Here is a 14,318-nt window from a genome sequence, read left to right as displayed (position 1 = left end):
AGTGACATCTGTTTGTCGAGTCTTCACACTGTGTGCATCATTCTACGATTTTACAATGCAATGTTCATACCGTGCGGGTGTTGGCTTCAGGCTCCTTAAACGAACACATTCAATGTTTCTTTTTATATCTTTCAGGATTGTACAGTCCTTTCAAGTCCACAGACGGGGCAGACATCAATTCCACTTCTTTTTGCCTGCACTGCTAGTGCCAAAACTGTAGTGGCCAATCCTTTATTGCATCTCAGCAACTTAACCCATGATATCTTGCATGCCATAATCAATCTTGATTCACCACCTCATCCTGATGTTCAGAATAACAAGGTATATTGTAATTTTACTATAGATACTTGCCTTTAATACTTACGTACAAAAACGTAACTTGTGTGTGTGTGTGAGACGTCTGTTAAGTGTGAAATGTACTAATCTAGCAAATGTTTCTTGTTTGTTTTTCTCCAGATATACGTAATGCATACTCTGGCTGCATCACTGTCTGCTTGTATATATCAGTGCCTTTGTGGAGGGCAAGTCAACAGGTACAAAGCTGGTTAGGACAAAGTATAATCTAGTGAAAGCAGATGTACAGATGCAGCGGCCATTATTTTAAGAAATCACTGCGCCATTTTCGTGTGCGCTTCTGTACTCCACTCGGCATGAACGTGGCCAAACGCCCCAGGCACACATGTTTATCGCGGTTGCTTTGTTTGAATTTCATGGATTGTGTACAATTAAATCCAATGAAATGAATGAATTGTAATGTGTACAGTACTGTGCTACTGTGTCAATTTCAGGTGTTTAAAAGCCAGAACAGTAAAATGCCATTTCCTGCACTCGCGTTTTAAGGCGGTACTGTTGGAAGAAACCCCGCGCCATGACGTGGGTATTCCGAGGTATACACTGCGTGATTTGTTAAAATAATGGCCGCTGCATCTGTATGCTGAATCGAAGCACAACACAGATTTTCTTGTAATAATACTTGTGCAGTATAGTCTTAGTTTAAAGGCTAAACTATCCTCTTGTATTATATTGGATGCATGGACTCTCGTTGTTCCTTTTTAGATTTAATGCACTTGCCCCCATTTTGTAGAATATTTCCCTCTATTGTGTAATTTTTGCAGAACATTGTGAACATTTTATTTGTTACATAGTAGAAGAGATGGAAAAAAGATATATGTACATAGAGTTCAACCTATGCGAAATGTAGATGTTCGATACTTTTCCTATATTTGTATTTACATTATTTTGATTCTGACGAAGGCAAACAGAAACCCCTGTGAAACATTCAATGCTGTCTCATAAGGGGACAATTTAATTCCTTCCTGACTCCAAATATTGACACTCGAATTTCTCCATGTATCATCCTTCCCAGGTTTACTTATTTGGTATATCCCTGTATACCTTTCCTTTAAAGATTTCCAACATTTTATGAAGATATATCTATTGTATGTGCAATCAGTCTCCATGGGTAATGAATTCCACATTTTAAGTACACAACCATACATACGTTGGAGCCAAAAGCAAAGGGACAGATTTTTGATGATGACTTCAACTTCCATCCATCTCTTAATAACTCCAAAACCACTAAGCACAAGGCAGACCATCGAGCTGCTTTAGTTTTTTTTTGCTGGTGTATGATCACAAAGGAAACAATATAGATAGGATTATACATTAGCCATGGGGTGCGCAAACTGGGGGGTACGCCCCCTAGGGGGTGCTGGATTTGCATGGGGTGCACGGTGGTTGCAGAGGCTCTGCGCTCTTCCCCAAGGCATTTAAAATAAATGCCAGGGGGACGCATGAGGCCTCTGCAACTTCTCGTACCTGCTCTCAGCTGGCTCTTCGGTGTCGCCTTGACCATGCTTTGTCAAATGACGCCGCAGGGTCAAATGGCAACAACACGACGTCACATGGCATTGTGATGTCATATGACGCCGCCGAAGCCTGGGAGCAGGTGATGGGGGGGGGGGGGACGCGAGCAGGGGGGGAGCGTTGGCAGGGGGGCACCAACTGAAAAGTGTCTGTACCCCTGCATTTGCCCATGAACTGCTCCACAATTGGGGATAAAGTCTGAAAATCACGTGAACCAATTCAAAGTATGCAATTATTTTTTAGCTTTAGCAGATTGCTCTGTTTTTAAAGGAATAGATGCCCCTCCCCTCAAATTAAATTTGGTGGGAATCATGGGGTGGTCTCCTGACCTGCTTTAATTTCAGCTCTGGAGACCCCCTTCTTCCCCAGATACCTACCTCCGTAGACGGTGCCGGTAACAACTCTGCAGGTAAATGTCCCGATCACGTGGGCCAATAGGAAGCCGCAAGGGGTGACATCATGGGTTCCAATTGACCCGTGTGACACGGTAGCTTTAAATCCGCCATTTCAATAGCCCAGCCAGAGCTGCTACTGGCAGCCCCTACAGAGGTAAGTATCTCGGGAAGCAGGGCTCCCTTCAGCTGACATTAATGCAGGTCAGAGGGAAACCCTCTGCTTCAATTTTATAACTATAAAAACAAAGGCAAGCGGGACAGGGCTGCTGCTTTAATGACATACTTTCTTTCCAGTTCCTCCTTGCACACAAACCTGTTCACGGGCATGGTGTACCAGAGTGTGCTACTTACCCAGAGACGGCCTCTGAGAGCAACAAGCATGGACGAAGCAGTGATTCCAAACACCTCACCTATTCAGTGGCCAGGTAATGATGTTACAGATGGTGTACAAATGTTATTGTATTGATAATTTGAACATCGTGTCACTTATATTTCTTTAATTTTCCTGTGGCAAAACCAATCTATAATCAATGATAAAGAATGACATTCTTGTTAATAGATGTAAATGAACTGGAACATTATTGTTTGATGTAGCAGTCTACTTGGCTACATACAGTACATTTCTGACTTTCAGGTTCTATTAGAAACTGGTGGATTAACCCTTTCTCTGTCAGAAACCTGCAACACATTGCTAGAAGTTGCTATGCGTTTCAGGTCTCTCTTCCGGTGAATCCCTCCTTACTTCTCCATTTTAGCGTGGAATTTTTACATTTGAGGGCAAATTGGGCACAGTTTGTCCATCATAAGAGATTACATATTGTACATCTTTAAATCAAAGTTTCCTTTTTTTTTTTTTTTTTTTTTTTTTTTACACATTTGTACTTTTTTTTAATTATAATTGCAAATTCTGATATTCAGTAGTTTCTGCAATGGCATTTTTTCGGTCTATAGGGAATTGTATACTGTCCAGTAGATATAATTTTCGTATTGTTAGAAATTACATCACTACTGAACTGGTACATGCTACAGTACAGGCATACCCCGCTTTAAGGACACTCACTTTAATTACACTCGCGAGTAAGTACATATCGCTCAATAGGAAAACGGCAGCTCACGCATGCGCCTGTCAGCACGTCCTGAACAGCAATACCGGTTCCCGACCTGTACCGAAGCTGTGCGCAAGCGGGGAGACTATAGAGCCTGTTACAAATGCGTTATTTACATCAGTTATGCACGTATATGACAATTGCCGTACAGTTTATGCATCGATAAGTAGGAAAAAGGTAGTGCTTCACTTTAAGTACATTTTCTCTTTACATACATGCTCCGGTCCCATTGCGTACGTTAATGCGGGGTATGCCTGTATCATGTTAATTCACCACCTTGTTCATGTTTCCTGTCTATTAATCCATACACATCATGACCATGTATATAGTTAGGAGAAGCTTCATTTAGAAAAGTGGTGTTCCCTACTGCACAGCAAATTTTGCTTAAGTATATTTATTTTCCTCTAATACATTCTTTATAGAAATCCTAAATTGCTTTTTTCAAAGTTTGCTGTTTTCAGCATTCTATACGTCTCGTTGAAATGTCACCGGCATAGAATAAGAAAATTGCAGACTTTCTCATCCCATTAGGACCATTGGCTAAATATGCGCCTTTTGCAGTCGCACATAATGAACACGATAGGCATGTTTTACATAATAAGTGAGATACGAGCAGATGCAGATTAATTTTGTAAGACTCACATCTGGTTTTCAAGAGCTTACTATTGCACATTGCAATATATAATTGGATGTTCTGACTAACCTTTCCTCATCATCCCACAGGAATTAGTGCTTTAATAAGCTTGTTGAATTCTGCTGGAGAAGAAGCCCAGCCAGGACTAACTGTCCTCTTGTGTGAGATTCTCACTGCAGTGTATCTGAGCCTTTTCATCCATGGCCTGGCGACACATTCGAGCCAAGAGTTATTTTGCATTGTTGCGCATCCTTTAACTGACAAAATGTGGTCTGCAGTCTTCGGAGGAGGCGCACGAATTCCAGACAGAGGGCAGATCCCTATTAAACCAGTAACAGGTTGGTTACAGTATATTTGAAAAGCTTCATTGTTGGCACATTGTTCAGGTGATGTTAGCGGCACAGAAGATGATTGAGAACAGGGTTAGTTGTTTTCCACGTTATATTTTCTTGCCTATTTCTTTACTCTCGCTAATCCTTTCTCAGTTTAGTCTGATTACTTATTCAGTTTCTCTTTCAGTTTACTTTTTTTTACTGTATATGTTTTAGGTTTTCTATTTGTTTAAATTAAAAAAAATGTGTATTTCATAACTGCCTCTATTCTGTCATTAAGTATTTGTGCAGCCACTATTTTTGATGACACATTAGTACCACAAGCTGCATGTTCTTTGGTGGGGGATGCAGAAGGGGGAAGGGGCTTTCAAAATAGAAACCAATGAGAATAAAGTTGTATTGTCCATTTTGTTTTTAACGGCCTTCTGAATTGAAAATGTATTTCTTACTGTGTATTTAAAGCAGCATTGCATGTATAAGCATTGATGGAGTTCTGATCAGGTACTGATAGGGGAAGTATGTCCTGTTGGAATTTATTCATGCAATATCAAAACACATGAATTCTTTACTCTTGCTTCTCTAGCTCAGTGACCTTGAACCCTGGCTTGTCTGTATTTCTTTCACTCACTTGAACTACAAAAACTAGATGACTATGCATTGATGGCAGGTGTAGTTCTGCACATCCCCCAAAAAAGTTTTCTTTAGATTACCTTCAATGTAAATGACCGTAGAAAGTTTAAGTAAGAAACGAATGTAAATAACCTTCCTATTTTTATGGTAATAAACATTCAATACTGCTTTAACTGGAAAAAGTGTTGGCCAAGAGTTAGAACCGATAGCAGATAGAAATTGAGTTGTTCGTTTACCTAACTGACCAAGTTTATTCAAGATCTCAAAAGTTTGTAGTTCAATTCAATGCTCGCTCAAATCCCTTTTCCTGCCCCACGTTTGCACTGAATGTTTTCTCTCTCTTTGTTTTGGCAGGAAAATACTTTTCTATTCCTAGCCCACATCAGGTTGTAGTGTTCTCCATGGAATGTGTTGGCTTTTCCAAAGCCCTTACTGCCATCAGTACTCATAGCCCACCCAGCCCTGCAGGCAAGATATTAGGCTTTAGTTTTAGGCCTTGAAGCTGAGCGTGCATACTTCTGATTTTGCATACCTAGAAAATAGAACAACATTTAGAGTGGTTTTGTTTTTGACGCCTGCATTTATTTTGTATCGTGGCTTGATGGATTTCTAAATGTTGATATAACATGAAAATGTGCATTGATTAATTCTGCATGCTCAAATTTAAGATTTGATATATAAAAAATCATTGTAATTCCACATTTTCTACATTGGGAAGACATTTTCAGGTCAATTTAAACGGTTAGAAATCCATATTCTTTAATGTTTTGTTTAGCTTTACATTCTTCTATGTTAACATCTGTTTGGGGTAGTTTTATGCTTTGGAAGTTGTGTGCTTGTATTTTCTGTTTCTGTTTGAGAGCCATCAGTGCTTGGTTTTGAAAAGCCATCTCACTAAACCTTTCTGTTCAGGAATGAATGCATTGCAGGCTGCTCCATTAGGGGAACAGATTGTGGGAATTATACATTAATTCTTAGAAATAACACAACTAGTCCATGCACTTTATAGAACATGATGAAAGCACAACAAGAAATGGAGTATAGGAGTAAAGGGCCATATATGTGTGTATGTGCATATATAATAGTATATACAGTATTTAGGAGGGTTATTTTATTAAGGCACCAGCTTCTTGGGGGAAGCACAAGAAGTTCTAACAAAAGACACACAAAAAATAGCACGTTTTCAATTATTTTTAGAAATGCACATTTAACAGTGCAAAATCATTAGTTACATTAAACAAAAACTGTAGCTATTAGCTTAAGAAATATCTGTAGACACTACTGTCCTGCAACAGGATAAAGAACAATAGATCTTTTTTGTTAAGTGGTTTGTTCCAGGCGAAGATCATTAATACAATTTATCTCTAAAATGGCAATCTCAAAGGTGCCAGTGCAGCTGGGAAATGTGCAGCCTGTCAGTGGAGGCATTCTCAAGTCAAACCAACAGTGTATGAGATTCATGCCTTCCGGTGACATCTGCATCACTAGCTCGACTAGCATGTTTTTTTGTTTTTTTTATCCCCGGGGATTTCAGAACATTAAAAAACAGACCTGTTTGCAACAATCTCCAACTTTAACTCCTTTGAGACCCCCGTCACGTTCTCAAGATGTCAAGTCTTTGTTTGTGTTTTAGGGGCGATGAGTAGTGAGTGAAGAGGAAGAGTCTCTATTGTTGGCGTCACTGGGGGACGTGCCGTTACATTTTAATCACTACACAAGCAATTGTGATCGTAATCCTGCAAGGTCCATGGTACTTTGGTACTATGGTCTCTTTTGTACCCGAACGGTTAATGGCCCCTTACTCTTATTTATTAAATAACATAAATGTCCTAGGAAGTCTGTTTAACTAACATAACGTAACCTGTATCTGAAGTTTAATAAACTGGCAGCATTTTTCTTTCTTTTTTAATTAGGTTTTAATCGAGTCACGGTTGATGCTTTGCTTAGTGCAGCAGTGGTAGGGGTGAATGGCTACCAAACCTGGAGCATGCAATTATATAATAACATAACTGAGAAACTCAGGTTATATGCCAAATAACATTAAATAGACTAAAACATTTCTGTTCCTTTAAGAATTCCATGATTTGTCTTGTCTGATCTGCAATTGCAATCTGTGCAGGGGTTTCACACTTTTTGTGTTTTCTTGGTTTACTTCTACATTGGCAGAATGTTCGTTTTAGAGACTACATGTTTTAAGCTACAGTACATGAATTGGATAGCAGGCTTGCAACATAATTTAGTGGCTTAAATGTCAGACTTCTCTGCGTACTACTTCTTGAACCTGCTTATGAATAACTTCCAATACCATCTGCAGACTTGTAGCGAAGGTGTAGAATTTTCATAAGTGGGGTACTGTAGATGTGAAGTGGGGTTCCCGGCTTGTCTGAATTGCACGTTTAATAAAATAGATTCAGCACAGTTAGCCACATTTTATTATTTGTAGGGAACAGATCGGCGCTTTGCTTTTGTTTTATATATTTACTTACATGTTTTATGTTTATATAGATTTCTCATGTTAAATGGCTGGTGTTTTTCTTCCATTTCCAAACTTACCATTGCACTTTTAGTTGGGCATGTGCATGCAGTGTGTGCACGTTAATCAGATGTTTCATTGATAAAATGTAGAATGCATTGTGGATTAAGTATTTACGTCTTTTAACAAAGGTAAGTTGTTTCCAATTGGCATTGTAAGGGAAGATGCATTATTACTTTGTGAGATTGACTGACCGGTTTTAACTGAATACATTTTTATGACACTTGGGTTTCCTATTAATCAGACATAAAGGTCTGATGTTTGTTACACAGCATTCATTTTCTTTCCTATTGAATAAATACACAACAATAATAATGTTTGGGTAGGGGTAGCCATTGACTTGACCCAGGGCGGCAATATTTTATCTTGGCTCTTTCATATTAATCAGATCTGTACATGTTTGTAGTGACCGTGCATCCCTCCGATGTGGCTCTGTGTAAAAATAACCACACTCCTGCTCCACGCATTCACTATGAAGTATATATCAGATTGGCACGACGTGTTATTTAACATCCATAAACGACGCTCCTTGTTTTCATGAATGCCCCACAGCGTAGCACATATATACAATATTATAGTTTAACGTCAGGCGAGCAATCGTGTGCGATATATAAATGTTCTATAAAGTCTCCATTGTAGTCGGCAGATGTGACTACCTGCCTCAGCTGCCATTATTACGTGGTAAGTAAGACCACCTGTGCATTAGATATATTACAGAGGTAGCTTTCTGCTCACCAGCATTAAAGATTGTGTTTTCGGTGACATTTTTTATTTTGGTGGTAGAGTAGTTTCCTGCCGAGATGAGGATTGATGACTTTTAACATGATTGTGGGGATAGGACTTTGAGCTGTTCTAATATTGCACATTGATGTGCAATTATGAGACTGTTTTATTGCTTTGTTTTTTGTTGGAATTTCTAAACGACCAACCTGTGAGTAATTATCACACACAATCAGTGCTGGGGTAGCATCGCCTCTTTTTAATGGCAGCTAAATAATGCTTTAAATTGTTTTTTGTTTTGTTTTTCATTTTGGTAGTATCTCCTCCGGTAGATGAAGGCAACAAACTCCAAAAACGCTTTAGGATTTCTACAAAAGTGCCACCCAAGGAAAATCAACCCATTTCTGCTTCACCGGTGGTAGATCAGGAGGTGCCTGTTTTCCGTGAAAAATTCATCCCTCCCGAGCTTAGTATTTGGGATTATTTCATAGCAAAGGTAACACATGATTTTGTGGGTTTTGTTGGTCCAGAATTGAGCAACCTCCATCTCTTCCTATGGCAGTTCCTCCTAGGACTAATGGCAGGGAAACGTTTAAGCGGTTTAAATTGAATGACTTTTTGTTTTTAATGGTTTGTAAACATGGTAAGAGGATACATTGGAGGCGTTTGATTTCCTCGATCTCTACTCTTCTGTCATTACTTCTATGTTCAACAAGCGATTGCACAGGCACAACTTCCCTGTCTTCCTATTCAATTATTTGCCCTCTCATGAGGACAGGTTAGGGCGAACACTTGATTGACAAACCCTTTACCATCTAAAACTCCTCCCAAAAATAGGAGTTTTTGCTTAATATCTGAAGAAGCAAAGGCAACCAAATATTTGCATTAAGCCTAGTTATATTGGTTTTAGAAAGCTAATTAGATTATTCTTTACCAAATGTTGATTTTCAGTCAGCTGCCAGGGATTGCTCACTTAAACATGCAACGTCTCCTTTGCAGCCTTTTCTCCCACCTTTACATAACAGACTTGAGTATGACTCGGAGGAGAGTCAAGGAAGTGATGAGGAGGACGACGTCTCATTGTCTGATATCCAGATCCAAGAACATTCCAATGCCAATTCGTACAGGTATAGTAGCCCCGTAGCATTGCATGCATTACATACTTCTCCAGTACTCAACATTTTTTATATATATTTGCAGTTAATTTGGGAACCAGATGGGGATGAATGGGAGAGAAAGAAAGGTATTGAAATGGTAGGACAATTGTTGTAGTACAGTATAAGAAAATGAAGTATTTGAAGCAAAAGAACAGGATTGTGCCATTGATTGGCTCTTGAGAGGTTCATTCTCACGACCCAGTGCCACGATCCAGTTCTTTTGCTTCAAATAGTTATTTTTTTATACTTGTGTAACTGGCTAGGGTGCAGTCTAAACTGGCAGCACAATATGAAAACAAAGTATTATCCGAAAATCCCTCAGAGAAGGTTACATTTTCAGCAAAATTGCCCTGACAAATGAAAAAGCAATCACTGCCATGAAAGTTATGTCTTTACCATTTCAAACGAAGACCACATAATCCTACAATATTTACACTGCATGTTCCTTTAGCTGGCTGAAAGGTATGCATGCTTCCTAGCTTAACGCTTCGAGGCACAAAAACATAAAAATTTTTGTAGTAATGCGTCAATGGAAAAATTACAATATTCCATGTTAAAGTGGAACAAAAATATGAAGAAAAAAAATTGGGGGTAGTGGTGGTCTCCGAGTTTTTACGTGGTTTCGCCCGGAAACCACTGTGATAAAAGTCCCCTGGAATCCATCTAGCATATCCTTGACGTCTGATTGTAAATAGAGACAGTTCTGGAATTTGCTTAAGCACAACCACAGTTTATATTCAGAGCACATGCAACTGGTACAATATGGCTCCCTAGCAGTATTTAGCTTAGTGCCTTGACGTGCTGTGTATATGGAAATATAAGGCAGTGTGTAGTTCAAGGGGGTATGTATGGCTTCTGTCGCCGGACTTATTCTTGGCCTCTTCTTCCCTCACTGGATCTTTGTCCATCACTAGAGCTTCTTCTCCCAGCATATGTTCCCACCAATCCTGTAACCATTTAGCAGGAGAAGGCTTTCAGCTTCATTTTGTTGATCTTGAAAAAAATGTGCGGGTTGACAATGGTGACATCCACGAAATGCCACAGAAGTCAGTTCCACCACTTCCTACTCTTCCAATCAATGGCTTAGGACGACGTAATCGTGCTTCATCCTCAACTGTGTCTTTGTCAGACATCTGAGTCAATGTGACTGGGAAGTCAGGGAGCCACTCTATCTTCTATCTATATCCTCCTCCTCATAATCAATCTTTGACTCTGGACTTGAGGGTATATCTTCAGTGAGATGTTTTGGTACCTCCTATGCATGAAACGTTCTGACTGCCATATAACCCTACAAATAGGATTAAGTTCTTTGCTTTTACTTTCTGTAAAAAAATTACAGTGTATATTTGCATTCTTTATTTTTAAATTAAAACAAAAGAAAAATGATGTGCTACATGTACTATAAAATGTATCTGAACTACAACCCCTCATATATTTTTGAATAATTTCAATATAAGACTAAATAAAAGTGCTGTAAAAACAAACAAAACAAAAAAAAGTGTGCTCTGTATGGTACAGTGGTACACGAATGAAATCACCATTCAAACACTGTAGAGATCAAAAATTCCCCTCCTGTTTCAGTTATTTTCAAATGCCGTGAGGCCATAGAGCGCACGATGAGCAAGGAAATACATTTGTTTGTCGCACGACGCCAGGGTCACGTGAGCGGTTCGCCCAATGAGGGTGAACCAGCTCCGTGACATCACGACCATGCCTCAGACATGCCCCCGACATGCTCCCCGCCCCCCCCCCCCCCCCCCTCCGGTCGCTTCTACCTGGAGAGCACAAATCGCTCCACCATGGTTGCGGCCCAACAGTTATTCCCTAGATGAAGCACACAAAATAACCACACACAAAAAAATAAGCTTTATCATATAGGATACAATTTCATAAGGAAACACAAAACTCTGCATTGGATTTAACTTCCTGGTTACCTTGCTATCTATGACAGTACTTGATTTTGTCTGTTTCTGTTTTTTCTACTTGAGGGCACTTCCAAGGAATGTAAAATATAATGGTTTGACTTTGACTGATACCTCACAATGCTTTGATAGGATTTAAATAAGAATATGTTGTCTCTTGCTGAAACCATTTCACTTGAAAGAGTTAAGTGATGTAGATCGTTTGTTCATTGGAGCACACTAAGATTCTGATTGCCGTAACAATTACAAAATAGCATTACATGAAGTACAGAAGCGGTTTTATTGTACATTACTATACAAAAATGGGTTACTTAAAAAAAAGTCCCTCCTTTTTATTAAATGTGTCATTGGTAAAGTATAGCATGAAGTTGGTCCCACTACAGAAAGTACAGAGGTTCAACACACACAATGCTACAAGTTTAGTGTTGGAAAGAATGCAAAGCATAATGTCTGCAAAGTAGAATTAGAATATGAAATTGTAATTGAAAGAATAATTTAATGCATGCTTTAACCATAATGTTACTTCAACCATTTTTTTTAAATAGTTTTTAGCCAGCTTGAAGTTGGTGTCAAAATAGCTAGTGCCTCTGGTCTGCTTTTTATCTTTAAATGTTTAAGTTAACACAATTATTTTTGATACAAAAACAAATGATCCATCCATGGCTTACCATTAACACAATTGTGCCTGGAAATGATTCCCAAATCATGTTTGGAAATAATTGCTGCCATGAGACATGGTGGATTCTTTCACTCTAATCTTGGTAGTGCAGTGTATAGAATTATAACCTGAAATTGCAAGATAGAACAGTCTTTTAAACCATTAATGGGAATTTCCTGGTCTTCAGAAAACCAATCCAAAAGGTTTTAAGGAACTTGTCGATGCATGTGCTTGCACCGAACATTAGCCCACTTATAGGACAAGTGCCATTTTTAAAAATGTTCTTTCAATTAGTATAGCTACACAATGGGCTGTTAGGTGTACATGTGACTATTATTTGTATCAACGATTGATCTAATAGGAACGTAATATTCTATTTTTCACTTATAGCTGGGCTTTAATGCGTCTCACGATGGTACAGTTTGTGCTTCAAAATCTGAAAACCTTCTATCCTTTCGCTGGCCATGAACTTTCAGGTAATATTTAGACTTTCTGGTTTTGGAAACGAAATTAAACATGAGCTACACCAGGATGTTACATGCTGTAAATGATGAAAAGCCAAACACAAGTTAACGTATGTATTGTCACAGGCAAAACAGATGGTGTTCTGCAATGGAAACAACTGTGCTGCTGATTGTTTAGTCCGCCCACACACACGGCTTATTTTACTGAAGAGTTTTACTACACCTTTGTGTAAATTGAGTTGCTCATAACATTAATAATTTCAAACATGTACCTCAAAGGCGGGATTGACATTGAGCATATCGAGAGAAAGCTGAAATGTAAGATGTTTTTCTTGATGTATTGAAACCCTTTCTTAAAATGAGAAAATCCATTTAGTATAACAGAAGGTTTATGTATTAGTGTTTATGCGATTTCATAAAGAGACTACTACATTTCCACATACTTACAGTATGGTGTATCACTTGCGTGACTGTATGGTATAGATAGAACACTACTGTAGCGCCGACGAGTATTCTAAAACAAATCTGGGGCAATCACCATCAAGATCCATGCTGGGTACATGTTGCAACATTTCAGTGACATTTCTGCAGACAGACTAATGGCCCATCGGATTAACAGCGGGGGTCCCTGGCAGTCCCATTCAAACTGAATGGGACTGCCAGGGACCCCTGCTGTGTTAATCCAATGGGCCATTAGTCTCTGCAGAAATGTCCCAGAAATGTTGCAGCATGTACCTGGATCTTGTTGGTGATAGCCCCAGATTTTCCAAGGCAAGTTTTAGAATACTCGTCGGCGCACCTGTACTTCACTTGTCATACTGTAACATGAAAAGGAATGTCATAAACTATACCTCCACGTGCCTGTGTTTTTATACTTATTTAGAGCTTCCTGTAGCTTCTCCTCTGTGTCACGGCATTCTAAAGACGTTCCAGAGATGGGAGCAAGTGCTATTACGACGACTGGAAATATATGGTGGGCCACCACAAGACTTCATCAACATACCTACCTCGGAAGAGGCTCTGTCTGCAGGTCCTGCTATCCTGCGGCACAAAGCTTTGCTGGAGCCAACAAACACCCCTTTCAGGTTAGTAGCCCTTTGACTGATATACACAAAACATTTGTGCAGTGAATAGCCTCTATCAATAGATTACTTAACTCCCCCTTTTCATATATCTGAACTTCTTTTGAATAAACATTTTCATATTCTAAAGATCTCTTCTTGTATTACTATAGATACAATATTTTGGTTTTCAATGTGATTGTTTTTGTTTTCTTGATAAATTCAGATTTAATTTTTTTTTTTGCCGGTTCGTCTTTGTTGTTGAAAACATTTCTCCTTTTACAACACCAGAATCAAAATTCGAACTCTTGTTTTTGCGGTCTGTTTATTAAATGCTGTTTGGGAAGTGTTTAGAAGTGCTTATTCCCCAATTCTAGTACCCTCTAATTAAACAAGTGTAATTACTAGTAGGAACCAATGTAGACATGTGGTCTCGATGTTCTAAGCAAAACATTTCATATGAGGTTCTTAAATGTATTCTGCATTGCTTTATATTGCAATATTGTTTTTTTAGAGGAAATGATCCTAATATACAGCCTGTAAATTCGCAGTCTCTGGAACTACAGCTGCAATGACACCTGAATCATCTTGTACAATGTGTCAACTATCGAAATAAATAATTCTAGCAAACAATATTGCTAGAGCTGCCACCTTTGGGTGGCGCACAATGTGTGCTGCATTATATGATCTATATAGGCAGATCATATAATCTCTTATCTATTACATGCATTATGTGATCTATAAACATATCTATGTATAGCTTTTAGTCTAGCGCCATTCATGTACATAGCGCTTTGCAGGGGTAATAGACAAAACATAATAGGAGTAAGCACATCATAC

At 38.9% G+C, this 14,318-nt stretch overlaps 1 protein-coding gene across 2 annotated transcripts in view; it reads left to right on the top strand.

Moving 5' to 3' along the window:
• DMXL1 (Dmx like 1) overlaps positions 1-14,318 on the top strand; it is a 121,088-nt gene that overhangs the window by 89,644 nt on the left and 17,126 nt on the right. The window contains exons 26-34 of one of the 2 annotated variants that reach the window (XM_075601133.1): positions 136-321; positions 457-533; positions 2,556-2,686; positions 4,091-4,339; positions 5,318-5,431; positions 8,534-8,712; positions 9,216-9,343; positions 12,344-12,429; positions 13,301-13,502. In XM_075601133.1, the coding sequence (XP_075457248.1) occupies positions 136-321; positions 457-533; positions 2,556-2,686; positions 4,091-4,339; positions 5,318-5,431; positions 8,534-8,712; positions 9,216-9,343; positions 12,344-12,429; positions 13,301-13,502 (1,352 nt within the window). The remainder of the gene's footprint in view (positions 1-135; positions 322-456; positions 534-2,555; positions 2,687-4,090; positions 4,340-5,317; positions 5,432-8,533; positions 8,713-9,215; positions 9,344-12,343; positions 12,430-13,300; positions 13,503-14,318) is intronic. The other variant, XM_075601142.1, reaches the window with a different exon arrangement.

Source organism: Ascaphus truei, chromosome 1 (assembly GCF_040206685.1).
Source record: "Ascaphus truei isolate aAscTru1 chromosome 1, aAscTru1.hap1, whole genome shotgun sequence".
Classification (NCBI taxonomy): domain Eukaryota; kingdom Metazoa; phylum Chordata; class Amphibia; order Anura; family Ascaphidae; genus Ascaphus; species Ascaphus truei.
Note: the sequence above shows the minus strand (reverse complement) of the source record. Positions and strands in the feature narration are given on the sequence as shown.